The sequence below is a fragment of the Oryctolagus cuniculus genome, chromosome 12 (assembly GCF_964237555.1).
Source record: "Oryctolagus cuniculus chromosome 12, mOryCun1.1, whole genome shotgun sequence".
Lineage (NCBI taxonomy): Eukaryota > Metazoa > Chordata > Mammalia > Lagomorpha > Leporidae > Oryctolagus > Oryctolagus cuniculus.
Genome location: NC_091443.1, coordinates 63,545,568 through 63,565,030, shown reverse-complemented (window position 1 = coordinate 63,565,030; position 19,463 = coordinate 63,545,568). Strand labels below are relative to the sequence as shown.

General features: G+C 57.9%; 1 protein-coding gene across 1 annotated transcript; it reads right to left on the bottom strand.

Moving 5' to 3' along the window:
* Nucleotides 1-4,758: 4,758 nt before the first annotated feature.
* Nucleotides 4,759-19,201, bottom strand: DISP2 (dispatched RND transporter family member 2). The gene is made up of 8 exons (XM_017348144.3): nucleotides 19,019-19,201; nucleotides 13,237-13,563; nucleotides 12,954-12,983; nucleotides 12,664-12,787; nucleotides 12,296-12,411; nucleotides 11,997-12,124; nucleotides 11,577-11,674; nucleotides 4,759-10,322 (listed from the first exon to the last, which is right to left on the bottom strand). The coding sequence occupies exons 1-8, from the start codon at nucleotides 19,132-19,134 to the stop codon at nucleotides 7,068-7,070; spliced, it is 4,194 nt and encodes a 1,397-aa protein (XP_017203633.3). The 5' UTR covers nucleotides 19,135-19,201; the 3' UTR covers nucleotides 4,759-7,067.
* Nucleotides 19,202-19,463: the final 262 nt, after the last annotated feature.

The following is a 19,463-nucleotide window of genomic DNA, read 5'->3' as shown; positions in this document are numbered from 1 at the left end:
ACTTGCTTACTAGGAAGAGCATATCTGGCACCAGGAGACCCACTCTTCCTCTTCCGGCTACTCATAATACACTTTTCCCTTGTGTCGAATCTTGACTCTGGTCTCTGCTGAATTAGCTGCCCAGGGGGGAGCAGCCCAGGTTCATTTTGATGGGTAACGACAGACCACCATCAAGAATAAATGTAGCAGGAGCCCTGGGGCCAAGGACAGGGACACCTGCATTTAGAATTTGCAGTGATAAAAAAAGGTGCCTGCCAAGAAACTTGATAAAGAGGTGCCAGAGAGGTGAGAAGAAAATGAAAACAGAGTGGTATCCCAGACACCAGGAAGGCCTCCTGGTGGCAAGGGGCACAGGAGGGAGGGAATGGTGGAAAAGGCAAGCACGGTGAGAACAAATGTGGCTGCTTTGAATTTAGCAGTCAAGAAGCCCTGGGCGGGTGGAACCAGAGGAATTCCTGGTGGAGGGTTTGGAGTGGAAGACACATTGGAACAGCTGAAGAATCCGGGAGCGCTCTCAGGGCAGGTGCAGATGCTAGAGGCTGTGTGACTGCAGCACAGCCATCAGGCAGCCACCGGAGGGGGCTGTGGGCGTCAAGGAAGGGCTTGCTCAAAGACGCAGATGTTAAGAGATGCACCTGCTGAGGGACGGCGCTGGCTGAGAGAAGTGCTCAGGAGGCAGCAGGAGGACTGAAGGGGAATGAAGAGATCCAGAGCATGCTTCAAATCCATTTGTTCAGAGACCCCTCCCTGCAAGGAACTTTTTTAAAGACTTAATTATTTATTTATTTGAAAGGCTATGCAAGAGAAGAGAGAGAAACAGAAATATTCCTTTTTTAAAAAAAATATTTTATTTATTTGAAAGACAGTTACAGAGAGAGGCAGAGAGAGGGGTCTTCCATCCGATGGTTCACTCCCCAGATGGCTGCAATGGCTGGAGCTGAGCCTATCTGAAGCCAGGAGCCAGGAGTTTCTTCTGGGTCTCCCACGTGGGTGCAGGGGCCCAAAGACTTGGGCCATCTTCTACTGCTTTCCCAGCCATAGCAGGGAGCCGGATTGGAAGTGGAGCAGCCGGGACTCGAGCCAGCGCCCATATGGGATGCCGGCACTTCAGGCCGTGGCTTTAACCTGCTGTGCCACAGCACTGGCTCCAAGAAAAATGGAGAAATCTTTCATCCACTGCTTCACTCCCCAGATGGCTACAACAGTTAGGGTTGGGCCAGGCTGAAGCCAGGAGCCTAGAACGCCATCCAGTTCTCCCATGTGGATGGCAGGGGCCCACGCATGTAGGCCATCTTCTACTGCTTTCTCAGGCACATTAGCAGGAAGTGGGATTGGAAGCAGGGCAGCAAGGACTCAAACCAGTGCTCATAGGGGATGCCGGTGTTGCAAGCAGCTGGTTAACCCACTGTACCAAAACACCGACTCTCCCTCCCACTCCCACAAAATAACTTTAAAAATCAATGTGTTCCCTCACTGGGTAGTTGATGCCTAGATTTTTTTCCTAACTTTAAATAGTTGTGAGGGACAGATCTTTTGCCTGTTGTGTACTGTGTCTGCTTTTTATTCATTTCTAAATTTCCTTTTCTCTTGGTGTTTCATTTTGAATGATTTCTATTGTTATGTCTTCAGATCTACTGTCTTTTTTCCTGCAATGTCTAAACTGTTAGTAATCGACTTTAAAATTTATTTAAAGATTTATTTGAGAGGCAGAGTTACAGAGTGAGAGAGAGAGAGAGAGAGAGAGAGGGAGAGAGGGAGGGAGGGAGAGAGAGAGGGGTCTTCCATCCACAGGTTCAGTCCCCAGGTGGCCACAACAGCCACAGCCACAGTTAGGCCAATCCAAATCCAGGAGCTTCTTCCAGGTCTCCCACGTGGGTGCAGGGGCCCAAGCACTTGGGCCTTCTTCCACTGCTTTCCCAGGCAATTACCAGGGAGCTGGATGGGAAGTGGAGCAGCCAGGACACGAACTGGTGCCTATATGGGTTGTAGGCAGTGGCTTAACCAGTTAAACCACAGTGTTGGCCTCAGCAATCTTTTTTAAAATTTTTCAAATATATTTATTTGAAAGGCAAAGTGACAGAATGGGGGGGGGGTAGAGAGAAAGAGGCCATCTTCCACTGCTTTCCCAGACACATTAACAGGGAGCTGCATTGGAAGTGGAGCAGCTGGGAGTTGAACCAGTGATCTGATACAGGGTACCAGTGTTGTGCAGCAGTGGCTTAACCCATTGCCATGATGCTTGGCCCTGAGTTACAATTCTCCCTCTTAGGCATAAATGCCTGTGGACCTCCAGTTAAGGTCCCTATGAATAAGGGTGATGAGCAATGGCTATCTTTGCTAATCCCTGGTAAATGGGATCTTCATGCTTGGCAGGGGGTGCCAGAGAACTTATTGTTGCCCAGGCATGTTATCAAAGGTTGGGATGAGGCTCAGAAACTCTCTGGACAACTGGCAGAGGATGCAACCAAGGTACCCTCTTGCCTAACTTGCTCCCCTGCTCCCCTGTCTTGTCATGCACTGGAAGAATGGATTGAACGGGAAGGTACTGAGGAAGTTTGGTTTAGAAACCTCCTATGAAATGGTTCTTATTTATTTATTTGAAAGGCAATTAGGGGCCGGCACTGTGGCTCACTTGGTTAATCCTCCACCTGCAGCGCTGGCATCCCATATGGGCACCGGGTTCTAGTCCCGGTTGCTCCTCTTCCAGTCCAGCTCTCTGCTGTGGCCCAGAGAAGGCAGTGGGGGATGGCCCAAGTGCTTGGGCCCCTGCACCCACATGGGAGACCAGGAGGAAGCACCTGGCTCCTGGCTTTGGATTGGCGCAGCGCCAGCCATAGTGGTTATTTGGGGGGTGAACCAATGGAAAAAAGGCCTTTCTCTCTCTCTCCCACGTCTAACTCTGCCTGCCAAATTAAAAAAAAAAAAAAAAAGAAAGAAAGGCAATTATATATAGTGAACCAAGTGCTGCCTCACTTCCCAAATGGTTTCAATGGCTGGGATGGGGCCAAGCCCAAAACAGGAGCATGGAACTCCATCTGGATCTTCCATGTGAGTGGTGGGGCCCAAGCACCTGGGCCATCATCTGCTGCTTTCTCAGGCACATCAGCAGGGAGCTGGATGGGAGAAGGTGGCAGGGTGGGGGTGGGGAGGTTGCGGAGTCATGGTATTGTGGCTTCCACCTGTCTGAGCACTGGCCATTGTGACCCTGTGGGGAGTGAACCAGCAGATGGAAGACCTCTCTGCCTCTCCTTCTGTCTCTGTAACTCTGCTTTTCAAGTAAGAAAAAAAGTGCAGCAGCTGGGACTTGAACCAGCAGAAATGGCTGTTTTTAAGTTGGCTCAAGCTGAGGTAATGTCTAAATATCATGGTGTGAGATGTGCCACAAGGCAGTAAAATCTAAAACTCTGCCAGTCAAATGGATCTCCGTCTAGCGTTGTCATTCTCCACGCCCCAGAGCACCACTGCCAGGAAGGATGGGCTTCCCCACGGTAACAAACTGCATGGAGTTTTATTTCAAAGGCATTCAGCACACACACGAGCACTCTAAGTGTGAGTTCAAGGCTCTGTGGCACAAACAGGAGCAATGACCTCGAGCCCCATGTGAATGTTACACCCGTTCTATTTCACAAGGTCACAGTGCAAGGCAAACGTGGGTGTCCCGGTTATCTCGTGCCTGGCAGCATGCTGCTAAGCCATGTGTGTCCAAGGCCACACCTTCACTGTGACCGCCCATAGTAAGAACCAAGTGAACAGATCTTCTGCTTTGAATCTCAGAAGAAATTGAAAATGCTTTAATTCCTACATTCCAAAGGCAGGGCTAGAGAAGCAGGCTGGACCCCTGCTGTGGGTTGGGGCCACCCTAAGAGATCTTGCATCTGTTGGTTTACTCCCCAGATAGCCACAAAAGCCAGGGCTGGGCCAGGCCGAAGCCAGGAGCCAGGAGCCAGGAGCTTCTTCCATGTCTCTCACATGTATGCAGGGACCTAAGGATCTGGGACATCCTCAGCTGCTTTCCGAGGTATATTATCAGGGAGATGGATTGGAAGTGGAGCAGCTAGGTCTCAAACTGGCACCCATATGGGATGCTGGCACTGTAGAAGATGGCCTAACCTACTACACCATGGCGTTGGCCCCAAATAAATCTTTTAAGAGCCCCCCCCCCCCCAAACAAAAACCAAAAGCACCAAACCCAGTCCATATACCAACTACTCTGGCTCATCTGCCTCCCTGAGGGTTGTGTGGCCATAGATTGCAAAAATCCTCAAGTAGGGCCCCAATGTGTGCCCAAATTGCTGGGACCTACCCAGCTCTCCGTGTATCTTTTCAACATTTGTTGTGCTCAGGCACTGTTTAAAGCCCCAGTCTCCGATACCAATGCCTTCCTTTGCATGACACTAAAGGGGCCTGTTGGTACCCCCAGCACGGGGTAGAAGAGCCTTGACGAGTTGCTGAGAAGCAACTACGATGCTGGATTCTCTTTCTTGTCAAAGCAGGACTTGGGCTCTTGCTCAGGCAGTCTGGCCGTGAGGGACGTGGTCCGTGGGCAGAGAAGCCAGGACCTTGGGGAGCAGCCCCAGGCCAGAGAGGCTGAATGCTACACGATGGACATGAAGACAGAGCAGTCCCAGGGTGACAGGCCTAGTCAGCGTGTCCCTCTCTGGGTGTCAGGACTTATCTACCTTACTCGTCTTGCAAAGGAATCAACAGCTAGGTATCCATGAGCTCGGCAGTTGAATCAATCAACCACACCTTCAAAAGTAGTGGAAAAAAATATTTGCGTCTGTATTGAACAAGTAGGGACATTTTTTTTCTTGCCACAATTCCCTAGACAATACAATATAACTACAACTTCCATAGCATTTACATTGCATCAGGTATTATAAGTAATCTAGAGAGGACGAAGTGTACAGGTGGATATGTGCAGGCTATAGGCAAATACTACGCCGTCTTCTATAAGGGACTTGAACATAAGGGATTTTGGTATCCATGGGGGCGGGTGGGGAGGGGTTAGGAGTCCTGGAGCCAAGGTCCCTGTGGGTATAGGGAGGATGGTACTGTCCTCTGTCTCTTGCACAACTCCCAGGTCTCACTGGGATTTCTGCTCCACTTCTCATGGGTGACTTGGGGTGGGAGGTAGGTCTCAATAGAGAAGTAAAACAAAATCACCTCTCCTGTGCCTGCAGCTCTGCCCCCAGCTGCCTGGCTGGCCCTTTCCTGATTGATGCCCATCTGTGACACAGCCAGTGGTTTTCCTGTCACATTCTGTAGAGCTGCTGGGGGCCTGAAGGGCTCCCCGGGGCCCCCAAGAGGCTGCGGTTCAGGCCGAGGCCACGCTGCTCCTGCACTCCTCAGCCTGGCGCCCACCGGAGGAGCTGCTTTGCATCCGTTTTGCGTGCTGGGTTTCTACACAGGGTTCTTTGAAGAAAGGGTCCTAAAGGTTCCAGGCTTGAAAATTGCGCATTACATGATTGCTAAGGCCCCTTCTGGTCCGGCACAGGGTCTGCTGAAGCCCAGCCCAAGTCCCTCCTCCTCCAGAAAGCCTTCCAGATCACCTCGTCTTGGGAGCCTGAGCTCCGGCAGCAATGACGGCGCCAGGCGTGGGCACCCTCAGTGCCCTCACTGACGTCTGCGTGTGAACAGGAGCTGCCTCCCCGCTGGCAGGCGAGCTCTTCCAGGGCGGCTGTTCGATTTGCCTTCCACAGCCCTGTCGCCTCATAACCATGCAAATAATGTAAAGCAGGCATTCAGTCGACATGTGGACACTACCTAGAGTCACAGGCTGTCACACGTCACACTGTTAGGGGTGGGGGAGCCAAGCTTCAGCCTGCCCGCTGCATGCCCTGCAGAGAAACAAGTCCTTAGGAGCGGGGGTGGGGGGGGCACACGACCTGGGGAGCAGCTTCAGACTCACGCACTCCCACAGAGGGCAGGTCTGAGCTCCTGCCTCAGCTGGGTTCTGCTCGCCTGCAGCACTGCCCCTGGGAGGAAGAGGCCTGCCCCAAGCCAAAGAATCAGAGCCACCAGGACGCCCCACGGCTGGCAGGCATCTCAGCCGTTTCAGAGGGAAGTTCGGGGAGATGGGCAGGAAAGCTGGGTTTGCTCAGAATCCAGCTCTCTCTGGAGAGGGAGGGAGGGAGGGCTACTCAGAGACACTGGCGGAGGCCAGTGGACAGGGTGTGAGCCATGAAGGGTCGAGACAGCCACAGGACAACATCCCTGAAACAGGTAGCCGGGGGAGAGAAGGGAGAGGTGGACTGAGTCAGGAATGCACTGTGCCACTGGACAGCTGTAGCGCGTGGGGTCAATCAGTGAGCCTTACTTAGTTTCCATGTCTTGACCTTGAAGTTGGCATAGAAGCAGCTGACCAGCCACAGGCTCCCCTGGTGAGGCAGCGAGGTTCCGGGGACTGACAGGGTTGCTGCTGTCTATTACTAGGACAGCACCCAAGCCTGCTCCCGCAGGGACTGTCATGCCATTCTGGGGTGCTCCGAGGCTGACCGTTCTCCCTCCTCCTCCTGCTCACTCCCACAAGCAACTCTGCCTGGCCTTGGGGACTTCCTGCTCAGCCTGGGGACAGCGAGGAGAGCAGGGAAGTTGAGCACAGGGGCCTCGCCCAGTTCTGGCCTAGGGCAGTGCCCTGACCATCAGCCCATGAGGGAGGGAGGTGAGACCCAGGAGGCTGCGGGGCACCCCGGGGGCCATGCTGGTCAGTGAGGCACCTGACAGGGGCCTGGGGACAGGGGCCCTCGGTTTCACGGTCTTCTGGCCACTGGGGATGGGGGCCAGGTTCTCCCATCTGGCCTTTCCCCTTTCCAGAGGAGGGCTCCTGGCTGGCACTGTAGGGGACAGAGAGGTCCCCAGCAGGCCATAAGGACAGCCTGGTGTCCGCTGAGGCCTCCAGACCAGAAGGGTGAGTAACGGCCTGATCAAGGCCAGAACGTTGGGCAGGGTTTAAAACCCACAGCTGGGGGGTGGGACCTCCCCATGTGGATTGGGGGTGGGACCTCCCCTGCCTTACCCTCCCCCAGCAGGAGTTCTGAGCCCCGGTGCTGCCTCCCTGGGTCCCCTCAGCTGCTATAGCCTGAGGTGTGGCTGCTGGGCCTGCGCAGCCAAACATCGGGCAGATCGGGCTGGCTATTGGGCAGCATCACAGGGCTGTCATCCCCCAGCCCTCCACGGCCCTTCCAGGATGAGCTGCTCTGGTGGGAGGCGGGCAGTGACGGGTCGTACACCGTCTCCCTCAGGGCCAGCCACAGGGTGTCCCGTTTTCCATTCAGCTGGCCCCGCTCCGGGACTGGCTGCCCAGTGTCATCCAGGTCCTCCGGGGAGGCGCCCATGGAATCTGGCACTCGGGCGCTGGGTTCAGAGGTGCTTAGGCAGGTCTCGTCGGAGACGCTGAGCCCCTCTAGGGTGCTGGCTGACGAGCAGAGGCCATCAGGAAGCTCTTCGGCCTTGGTCTTGGGGGAGTGGGGCGGGGCTTCAGGGGAGGCCTGCAGGGGCTCATCTTTCTGCCCTTGGGGCTCCTGCCTGGCCTGGGTTTTGGGGCTAGGGCCAGCTTGCTTATAAGGGGAGGAGGTCTGCAGGGCTGGGCACTGGCTGAAGACTGCCTGGTGGTCTAGCAGCAGCTCCCTGGGGGAGGCGGGGGCCGGCGGGAGCCGGGAGCAGCAGGAGCCATCGTGCAGCTGCAGGTCCTCAGAGAGGACTGAGGGCCGGTGGGACAGCTTGCTGGTGGCTGTGCTGGTGTCGAAGCTGGGGCTCCGGCGCCGGGCCAGGGGCTGCAGCTCATAGTGGTCTGAGCAGGACCCGGACCCCCCTCCCACTGAGCCAGGTCGCGGGTGGCCTGACTTTTCCCCGGCAGGATCCCCGGTTCCAATGTCCCACGGCAGGTGGGCACAGGGCCAGAGGATCTGTCCACAGTTCTTTTCGGGCCCAAAGAAACAGCACAGAGACTGGAAGAAGAAGCTGGCAAAGCCACAGCTGACACACTTGACCATCATGAGGATGATGCCCAGCTTGCGGTAGAGCAGCACCGTGGCAGGCAGCATGAGCACGCCAGCTGCAAACAGGGCTGCGGTCCCCGCGGCGGTGGCGCGGCTGGTCTGGCGCAGCGAGAAGGCCACGCGGCTCAGGCGGTCAGGGTGTGGGCACAGGTGGTAAGAGATGCAGTAGTTGACTGTGAAGTCTACGGAGAGGCCCACGGAGGCAGAGAGAAAGAGGGCCTCGGCAGTGTTGAGCTGCCACTCGAGGAGAACCAGGAGTCCCACGGTGAGCAGCACAGTGCCAGCCACGGCAGCCACGGAGAACAGACTGAGCGGAACGTTCCAGGTGCCCAGAAGCATCGTGGCGAAGGCCAGCGCCAGAGCCAGGCCCAGCACCACCGCAGGCTCAGTGCTCAGGCTGTGCTGCAGGCTGAACAGATCCAGGCGGCTGGTGAACCACCCGCCACGGAGGCCAGGGGGCGCCGCGCGCAGTTCCGTGGCCAGCCAGTGGCTGACCTCGGTGTAGAAGTGGTGAATCTGGCTGTAGTCTGGACTGTACTCGAAGTTGGTCTGGAACTGCAGCACCAGGGCAGCTAGGCTGCCCTGGGCATCAAAGCGGGGTCCTAGGTCCCGGGTGCCATTGGGGCCTTGCTCCAGAGCCATCATCTTGAGGCAGTGCAGGAAAAGCTGGGGGGCCCAGGGGAAGCCCGACTGCCCGCAGCAGAGGTCGGGGCCCAGGCGGGCACAGCCAGGGCCCTCCATCCAGCGCTGGAGGGCCTCCATGAAACACAGCGTGGGCCCCCCCTCCGGCTGGGGGCCGAAAAAGCTCTGATTCCGTGCACTGTGGCAGAGCGCCAGCAGCCAGCGCTGGGCCTCGGGGCCACTGGCTGAGAAGGCGGGGTCGCTCAACAGGGAACTGTTGCTGCGAGGGTCCAGGGGGTCGCCCGTGTCTACGGGCAGGACGCCCCACACCAAAACCACGGGCATGCGGCCTCCTTTGCCCTGAGCAGGCTGCTCAAACAGGAACTGCTGGCGGTACTCCGCGTCGAAGCGCTCGAAAGGGTGGCTGGGCCGGAAGACCTGGCCGCCGCGGGGCGGCAGGATGGGCAGCTGCAGGCGCGGGCTGACGCCGCCGATGTAGGCGCCCCCTGCCGCCAGCGCCGCGAACCAGCAGATCCAGATGTAGCGGAACTTGATGACGCCGCAGGGCAGCAGGCGCTGGAAGAGCAGGCGGGAGCCCATGGCGGCCGCCTTTCGGAGGCCGCGGAGCCGCCGGTGTAGCGCCAGCACCAGGCGCCCCGGCGCGCTGCGGCCCCACGGGCCCTGAGGCGCACAGCCGCGCGCCACGTAGCGCTCGTGGATCACGGCGGAGGCGGGCAGCCAGGCCAGCGTGAGCGCCAGGTGCGCCAGCACCGCCGTGCCCATGTAGAGGGCGAAGCAGCGCACGGCCGGCAGGTGGCTCAGGTAGCTGGCATAGAAGGCCGCGCTGGTGGTGAGGCCCGAGACGAGCAGCAGGTAGCCAAAGTGGTGCATGGTGCGGGCCACGCGCTGCGCCAGCCCCCCAGAGGGCAGCTGGTTCTTGCTGAGGCGCCACAGGTCAAAGAAGATGAGCGTGTGGTTGGCGCAGACGCCGCTGAGCAGAATGACGGCTGCCAGGTTGACGAAGGGGAAGTAAGCCATGCGGAAGGCCACGTGGTAAAGAAAGAAGGCCACCAGCAGGGAGCCCAGCACCCCGAGCAGCACCATGAGCGTGACGAAGAGCGAGCGCAGGTAGAGGGCAATGCCGAAGAAGATGGCAGCCAGGGACAGCACGGGGTACACCGTGTCCTGGGCCAAGTAATGCCTCAGCAGCGCCTGCTTAAGGCCCAGGTCCATTCCCGTGATGGACGTGTAGTTGTCAGAAATCGCCCAGGGGGTGACCAGGCCGTCCAGGTAGATGTCCATCATGGAGGCCCCCTTCTGGGTGGGCAGGAAGAGCAGGCTGTACTTGAGAGAGGGCACCTGGTAGTCAGCAGTCTGGGGGCTCAGAAAGTCCCTATCGAGCAGAAAGTGCAGGAGTTGGTAGATGGCACTGCTCTGGGTGCATTTGGTGGGAACCTGGGCACAGTGTGGGGACTTGCCATGCGCGGGTCCCAGACAGGAGGGCACCAGGGCCCCCCGGTGGTAGTACAGCGCACAGGCCCGCAGCAGGAGCAGGATGCGGGCTGTGTCAGCGTGGGTGGTGTCCAGGCAGGAGGAGCGGTTGGAGAGCACAGCCACGTAGTTGCCCAGAGACCAGCTGGGGCAGCACTCATTGGCTGCCGTCCTCTGGCACAGAGCCCCGAAGCGGGTGTGGGAGCGGATCTGTAGGGCGCACACAAGCAGGAGGAGGCCTCAGGGCGGTGCCAGGGGCCCAGTGTCCCCAGCCCTGTCCGGGGCCTTCTCACTTCCTTTCAGGCTGCAAGGCACAGGCAAAGAGGAGCTGGGACAGACAGCCCTGCAGACCCAGCTCTCCCAGAGCTGCCTTTGGCTCCTGGCCCCGAGAGCCAGCAGCTACAGCTTGACTCTCTCAGAGAGGAGTCTCAGGGTTGCTGCCCGAGGCCCCAGACTGGGAGGCCCTGCCCTTAGGACCTGTGTGGGTCACACACCCCAGGAGGGGGAACGCAGGTGGCAGCCACAGAAGGAACGGGGCCGAGGGAGCTGGAAGCAAGCAGTAAGATAAATACAAGCCAGGACATTCCAGGACGAGGGTTGCTGGCAACCCCCAGCGCCCTACCTCTGTCCACTGGGCTGCTTCAACCTCTGGGGCCAGAGCTGTTTCCCTTTCAGACCTTGTGCCTCCTTTTCTCTCCCACCCTGCTGCTGACGTCGCGACAGCCGGTGGCGTGGTGGGAGTCCCAGGCCCTGCTCTGCCCTAACTGGCTGTGTGGTCCTGGGCGTGAGATCTTGGCGACACCAACAGGACATTTACCGAGTGACTGCTGTGGTGAGGCATTATGCTGTGTTTCCCCCAGTTTTGCCATGTCTAATTGTCCCAACGTCCTCATGAAGAAAATACCATCCATGGACACGGAGGCACTGAGGTTAACAAACATGCCTGAAACTGTGCAGCAAGGGAGCCCGGGCATTGGCCTTGAACTCTAGCATCTCACTGCAGAGCACCTGCTCCTAACCAGTGTCTGGTGGTCCTCCAGGTGCCCTCACGGGAAGGGGAGGGCCTAGGCTACTGGCTTTAGGAGGAGAATCCCTGTCACAGGTTTCCCTGGATGGTTTCCCGGTCAGCATGACCAGACTGGCACCGCGTGGGTGGAGAGGGCTGGGCCTTGAAGCCTGTAGTGCCAGCTCCCCCTTTTCAGACCTGCTGCAAATCCCCAGGCTGTACACGGGCTCTCTCAACACCCGTACCTTGGCTGGTCCCAAAATGGCCACTCTTTTCCCACCCCACTCTGAGGCCTCTCAGCAGGGTCAAGGCTGGTGTCTAAGCAAGGAACGTTCTTCCTGAGCACCCCCACCCCCACCCCACCCAGCGGGCCTGGCTCGGCTGTATTTTCTTGGGATCAGGTCCCTTGTGTCCTTAGTTCAACCCCCAAGTCCATGGCACCTCCCCAGCCAGCTCACCTGGTCCTGTTCCATCCGACACATGGAATGAATGGCATGCACATTCCACAGGCTGCCCGACGAGGTGGACATGAACACCAGCTTTGCGTAGCTCTTCTCTGCAACACCCCCACACACAAAGCTCAGCCCTTTGGCCCCAGGTCCTGGGCCCACCAAAGGGAAGATGCTTATTCCCCGGGACCATGTGATGTTCCGATTCTCAGGAGCCAGCCACCTGTGCCCTGCTGCCTGGTCCTGTCCCTGTGGCTCCCCTCCCCCACCCAGCTTGACCCTACCTGGCTGAAGTCTCTGAAACAGGCCTCTTCCTCCCAGCTGTCACCAGCCTCCTTGGTTTGAATGTGGTCAGCCGGCTGCCTTCTCTCTCTCTCTCTCTGCCCACATTTGATCTGGCCTGCCTGTCCCACTAGGCCAGGAACTCACCCGGGGGGCCGCAGAAGAAGCTCTCCTCCTGCTTTTCCTCTGGGGGCTCCACCATCCTCCGAGACCGCACAACATTCGCCTGGGCAACGACCCCAGGTGCTGGGCTCCGGGTGCCATGGGAGCTGGAGCTGAGGCAGAGGGCACTGTTGGGGCGGAGGCCTCAAAGGAGGCAGAGCCCCCTCCCTGGGAGCCCCAGCAAGCCTGTCTGGCCCTTTGGGGAGGTCACCTGATGTCCCCTTCCTGGACACCCTCTTCTTCCTCCCTTTCCCACCCACAGTGCAAAGTTGGGAACCTGTTACCTGTTCTGCTCCAGGTCTGGGGACAGGGAAAGCAGCTTTCTGGGGCCCGTGAGGACCTGCAGAGTTCTCCAGACCACCAGCTTGCGCCCGATGTCCGTGTCCCGAGGCTCGAAACCCTGGAGGGAGGAGGGCAGAGACACACAGTGGGCGGAGGAGGAGCTCTCCACCTGGGCCCTTCCCAGCTCTGCCTCTGTGGTCCCTGCACTGTGGGTGTGAGCCCTCTGTGTTGTCTCCCCAAGCCCCCTGGAGGTCAACAGCCCACCATTGCTACCCTTCCCCCAGCTGGGCCACTCTGACTTTCTTCCCCAGACTGAGCTGAAGTGGCCCGGCCTGGGTGGGAGCCCCTCTCTGTGCCCTGGGAGCCTCACCAGCAGAGGCTCGGAGAAGTCAGGAGGCCGGCTCCCCAGCAGTCCAGCCATGGTGCAGAGGAGGATGACACCCAGACACAGCAGCAGCATGGCCACAGGCCACTCAGCAATCAGCTGGGAATAGCTGGGAAAGAAGGAGGGGGCCCTCCTGAGTTGGGGTTGGGTGTGGTAGCAGGGCTGGTGAGCTTAGGGTCCACGGAGAAGGGGTGTTGGAGCAGAGGACACTTGGAGCACAGCTTAACGGGCCTGTCCTGGTCACCCCTAGGGGTCCAGGGAAGGCCCAGGCCTACCTCTTTGGCATCTGGAAGGCCTGTTCCTGCCTGTGAAAGAGAAGAAAAGACACTTGCTTGTGTGTGCAGGGCTGGGGGACAGGGACTGAGGGACAGAGGGGGAGGCAGACAGCACAAGATAGTATGAACCCTTTTAGGACCTTCCAATGCCCCAGTTCCAACCCTCGCTTCCTACTCCATCCAGGCTGGCCCCCCTTCAGGCGATGAGGGAGTCCAGCGCCCAGGGCTAGATCCACTCCGAAGCCTCGCAGCGGCAGGTAGCAACTGCCGGGCCGCTCCTTACCTGACGGTGACCACATGGTGCTGCAGGGGTGGCTTCCAGGCCCCATCAAGCTGTGAGGGGGCTGGGGAGGGGCTGAGGCTGGAGCCATGGGAGCAGAGAGCTGTCTGGTCCCCCGGTCCCAGCAGAGAACTGCCCCCCTGGTAGTCCTGTGGTGCCTGGGGATAGATGAAGTGGGCAGGGGCCAAGGGGCTGGATGGACCCACAGGCGGGAGGATGGAATTTGTTTGTGGGCGTCCTGAAGAACTGGAAGGGTCCTCCAGGGGGCAGCTGTGGAGGGAGCAGCTTCGCTCCGGGCTTGCTTCAGGGGCCACAGCCTTGGTCTGGGACCTGCGGAGAGAGAGGGAAGTTCAGGGTGGAGGGTGCTGGTGGGCTCTCCTATGCCCTCGCCCTGTGCGGTCAGGAAGACAAGGAGACAGGGCTGACGGTTATTTTTGTACTAGTCCTGGGAGAGGTGAGAAGAGGGGCTTAAAGTCCGCACCCCTAGCCTGCCTCCTGGCAGCCACTCTCTCCTCTAGCTGTGCACTCAAGAACATTGCTGGCAGCCTGCTGTGCACCAAGCACTGTGCAAGACACAAAATATGCTTTTCCAGAAATGATTTTATTTACTTTTTACAAGAATCTCATAAGCAAATATTTTCCTTGTTTTATAGATTGTCATCAATTATTTATTGATTTTATTTGAGAGAGAGAGAACTCCCATTTGCTAATTTGCTCCCCAAATGGGCTGACTAGGCTGAGGGTTGAATCTGGGAGCCAGGAACTCAATCCAGGTCTTCCATATGGTGACAGGGACCCAACTACTGACGCCATCACCTGCTGCCTCGCAGGGGTGCATTAGCTGGAAGCTGGAATCAGCAGAACTGGGAGTGGGACCCAGGCACCCTGACAGAGGATGTGGCTGTCCCAACCAGCAGCTTGAGTGCTAGGCCAAACACCTGCCCCTGAGGTTCAGGTTCCAAAAACAGGTTCGGGGAGAGGTGAAGAGCTTGACCCCCGTTCTGCCTGGCAGGCCTGTGCTGCTTCTGCTCGTTCTCTTGACAGGCAATTATTGTCCACCTGCTGCACCCTTGCCACCGCCCTAGAGTCTTGAGCTTTCTTGCCCCTTTCCCAGTTTATTGCCTTCTGTTTACTCTGCTCTCCATGGCTCGCCCCTTACAGAAGTCTTCCCCAACGACTCTAAAATATCAGCAAGCACGTCTCCATCCCCTTTCTATACTTGATGTTTTTCAAAGCATTTTCTGAACCAAACATTATATAGTTGTCATATTTCTTTCTTAAAAACTTATTTAGGTTCACTTGAGTTGAAAAGCAGACAGAGATCTTCCATCCTCTGGTTCACTTCTCAAATGCCGGCAACAGCCAAAACTGAGACAGGCCAAAGCCAGGAGCCTGGAACTCACTCTGGGCGGCAGAACTCCAAGCACTTGGGCCATGAGCTGATACCTTCCAGGGCGTACATTCGTGGGAAGCTGGATTTGAAGTGGAGGAGCCGAGACTAAAACCAGGCATTGTGATACTGTGTTCTAAGCTGCACCAAATGCCTGCCTCTGTCATTGCTCACCTGTCTCTCAGATGGCATGTGAGCCCTGGGAGGACAGGAACCTGAGGCATTAGTTCATATCTGCATCCTCAGTGCATCCTTGAATGGCACCTTGCACACAGCAGTGCCCAGGAAGTGCTGCTGAATGAATACTGAGGGCTAGACTGGCTACTGCGCCTGGTGCTGGTATGCGTAGGACCCAGTCCTTGCCCTGTAGGCACTCCCAGGGGGTGAGAGATGTGGCCAGGCGAGCATTCTGAGTGCTGTGAGACAGGAAGTCACAGAGGTCTGAGGGGGCCCAGCGAGGGGCCAGACTTTGATAGGGCTGGAGGTAGTCAGCAAGAGTTTTGCAAAAGTGCTGCTGCCCTTCTGCCAACCCTGTCACTGGCTCTGCACAGAGCAGGTTTGCTTCGCAAGTGTGTGCACAATTGGGAGAGGGAATTGGAGCGCCTGTGGAAAGGGCCGGGAAGGAATCAGCAATGGATTCCTCTCGCAAAACTGCTCACCAGGGCAACACTCTGCACATGGACTCAGCCCCACCGGTTGGCTCCTGGAGGTGGAGTGTCGTCCCAGGAGCAGGTCTGCCAGAAGTGGGACAGGAAAGGCTGAGCACAGAACAGAATGCCCGGGGGCAATGGGGGTTCTCAAGGAGGTTCAGGGCTGGGCCACCCTGCACAGCCCTATCCCCTTTCCCCTGTCCGCTCTGGCTTACCAGGGCCACCAGAACGTTCACTGCTGCCGTGGGAGTCTCAGCTGAGCAGACCGCGGCCTCTAGCCCTTCCTGCAGCACTGCTTAGGGAGCTCTGGCCTGGAGTCCAGCCTCCGTAGCAGGTGGACATCACACACAGAGGCTGAGTTCTGCCCACAGGCAAGGGGAGGGACAGAATAGCAGCTCTTCTAGAAGGCTGACCCCACAGTCGGGGCGGAATGACCCCACGCTGAGGGTAGCACGCCAGGGCAGTGGAGGTGGGCTCCTGACTCCCTCCTCCTTCAGTCCTGGAGCCTCAGGAAAGCTGGCATCCTTGTCTGCTGAGGTTGTGCTGCGCAGCCCACTTCTCGGGCTTGCGATGGGCATGAACTGCGGTGGCTAACGCATGCGAGATGCCTGTCGTGCAGCCTGGCGTGTGCAGGACGCATTCGGTTTCCCGCTGCATCGCACGCTCACCGCAGCAGGAAGCAGGTACCTAAAGAAGTGTATTGTATTGACCACCTGTCCTCTTGGCACTTCAGGTAACATAATCTCCATTTTAGAACTTCTCATACATTGAGAATCTCACTCTGTATTTAATTGTTAATGCTTTCCTTTTTAGCCAAAAGCTGCATCAAAATTTGACCTCATGATTTGAATTGAATTAATGATACCCCTTTTTCCCAATTCAACATGTAGAAAAATACCTATTGGACCAAAGCTGTTTTAAAGCAAGACCTCAGGGCCCAGCGCCGTGGCTCACTTGATTAATCCTCCGCCTGTGGCGCCGGCATCCCATATAGACACTGGGTTCTAGTCCCGGTTGCTCCTCTTCCAGTCTAGCTCTCTGCTGTGGCCCGGGAGTGCAGTGGAGGATGGCCCAAGTGCTTGGGCCCCTGCACTCACACGGGAGACCAGGAGGAAGCACCTGGCTCCTGGCTTCGGATCGGCACAGCACTGGCCGTACTGGCCATTTGGGGGGGGTGAGCCAATGGAAGGAAGACCTTTCTCTCTGTCTCTCTCTGTCTCTCTCTCTCTGTAACTCTACCTGCCAAATAAATAAATAAAACAGCTTTAAAGCAAGACCTCAGATGATCCCACACAGTTATTGACATAAGCAATCAGTGTCCTAGTAAAGAACTCGCAGGCCAGTCTCTGTGGACCAAAGGGAAGCCAGGTGAGTGTTCTGTGAGACATGGGCAAACATCCATGTCTTAGAGATTTTTAATTCTGCAAGTGTTTTTTTGAGCACTTGCCATGTGCTTGGCCTTGGGCTCGGTCTGGCTTGGGTCCTGAAGGCCTGAGGATGATCTGTCAGCTTTGGCTTCCCTCTATACAGCAGGGCCTGCCTTCCCAGAGTCAGGAGGACGGGGAGTCGAGGTGGAGGTGAGGGGTCTGTGCCAGCTGCCCACAGCCTGACAGCAGCACTCAGTGCTGGACTTCCTGGGAGCCAGCCCCCTGTTTGGAGAGTCAGTTTTTTGAGTCAGGGAAGCCAGCACTTCTGAGGGCACTGCAGGAGTGTGGGAGCCCTCAGCGTCCTAACCAGGCCTCCAGACCCCGGGAGCCTACCCCTTCCTTAGCTGGCTGCTGTTCAAGGGAGATCCTGGCTTCCATGAGATTGCTGCCGCCGGGGTCTCCCTGGTCCCAGCTCCGTCCCGTCAGCTCCTTCTGTTCCTCCTCAGGGACCTAGGATGAACTGCCTCCAACCTCACCCTCACCCTTCCACATTCTATTTGCTGTAGAGCCAGGCCTGTTTCTCAACCCTCCTAATGAAAAAAGCCAGATTCCACTCTTCTCATAATAAAAACTTTCTCCTGCCAGCCCCTGCTGCCCTCCCTTCTCAGGAGAGCCCAATAACCACAGGGAGTTAAGCACCCCCGGCCTGGCTTCTCCTGGGCTTTTCACTCTCACCCTCTTAGTTCCACCCCTGATGGGGATGAGTAACTTTCTGGGCTGCCTGCCTGAGCCTGCTGCCCTGTCAGCCAAGTGACTGAGGCAGACAGACAGCAGGCGGCGGGAGGGAAAGTGGTGGTACAGGCCTCACAGAAGAGGCCACAGCACCCCGGACACACGGCTCCAGCTTGGGAGCCCCCAAGCCCACAAGCTCACACGCAGAATGGCCAGGACAGGTGAGGAGCAGCTCACACCATCAGGGAAATCAAAAGGTAATTTTAAAAACATGTAACTGTTTCGAATGGCTCTGCAGCCAATGTGTTTGTGCTGTGTGTGCCATCTTAGTATTCACTGGGTATCTATCTGCAGAGTGCAGCTGAACTCAGCAGGAGCATAATTTTGTTTCTTGAATTGAATCAAATTGAGTCCCTATGCCTGATTAGTGTCCCTGGTCTCTGGCAAAGGGAGGTGTCAGGTCCAGGGAATCACCGGAAGAGAGCGAGTGGCTCCTGTGCCCAGGGAAATGAGCAGACGGGACAGGACTGATCCTTTGCAAGATAAAGGTATCTGAGACAGAGCACGACTCTCCAGTCCCTTGCAGGGATGCTTCTGGCCCCAGGTCTTTCCCTTACTGTCACTGCTTCATACCAGCTTCTCAGGCTGAGGTTCCAGGCTAGCCCCCTCCCTTAGGGGAACACACCCACCCTCTCACCCTGTTGAAGAAAGCTCTGTGCCTTTCAGACAACCTATCTGGGCTGAAGCGGTAACAACGGAGAGAAGTGAGAGGTTCCCCCTACTTGTGGGGCTTTCTCTTCTCTCTCAGGGACAGAATGTACACTTCTAACTGGGGGCAGTCTGGAGACAATATCCACCTCTGCTTTTTCCCCTTGAAAAATTCCTTTGATTTCAGTCGAGGCAGGAAAAAGGCAGTGTCCTGTCAAAGGAGGGATTCTGGGGGCAGCAGAGCCAGGCAGGGCACAGGAATTGCGCCATTTTGCTGCTACCTGGCTGGGCTCTTCCTCACACATATGGTGGATGAAGAGACAGCCAGACACGGAGATCTCGGCCTTCGGGGGAGGTGCAGACCCAGGGCCTGAGCCTCACAGCCTGCCTCCCCCTTAACGGCTCCAGAGAATGACAGTGACTGCCACACATCCACAGCCTGGGGCGATGCACGGCAGGCAAGCAACTGACAGGGACGGACAAAGACAGCTCTTGACGTGGCTGCCCTCCCCCAGATACCCGCCTTGGCGAGTCTCCCATCTGCCGTCCGTGCGCGTCCCCGTGCACACGGACCTGCTGGACCTACACTGAGGTTGCTGCGGGCTAGTGACATCCTGAAAAGACGCAGGACCAGGGTCCGCGGTCGGGGAGGGGGGTGGCGCACGCAAGGCAGGGGAATCGGTTCGAACAGTGGGTGGGGCAAGTCCCCCAGGCAGTGAGAGCAATGGGAGGCTGGCACCCGAGGGTGTCGGGGAGCGAGCAAATTGACCCAGCAAGATGGATGGAGCGGTGAGGGAGGCCGGGAACGTGACGACTCCGGGCAGGGGCTCTGGGAAGACTGGGGAATGAGTGGGGCGACATATGGCGGCTACTGGGGCTACCTGGGGGGAGGGGCTGGGAAGGTTTGCGAGCTGGGTCTGCGGAGCCGACCGCCGTACCTGTCCGGGGAGCTGCCGTCTGGAGCCAAGGGCTCCTCTTCGGGCCGCTGCTCCCCTTCGGGACCCGGGCCTCGAGCCGGTCCGCTGCCGCCGCTACCGCTGCTCCCACCGTCCATGCCCGTGGGCGGCGCCGCTGTCCGGGCGCTGGTGCTGAAGCGGCGGCAGCAGCGGCGGCGGAGAGCTCGTGCGCATGCGTCAGCGCCTGGCTCCCGTCGCTGGGCGGGGCCGAGAAGAAACCCAACCAATGGGCGCGGCGCGGAGGGCAGGGAGGAGGCTGCCCGGGGCTGCGCCGCGCGGCGCTGCAGCCCGGCTGTCTGGAAGACCGCGGAGCTGGCGCGGCGGGCGCCTCCTCCCTGGCGGTGCGGCTCCTGTGGTGGGCCTCGATCCTCACAACGTGCAGAGAGCCTCGCAGCTCCAAAGACAGACTCATCCAGCCGCACAGAGG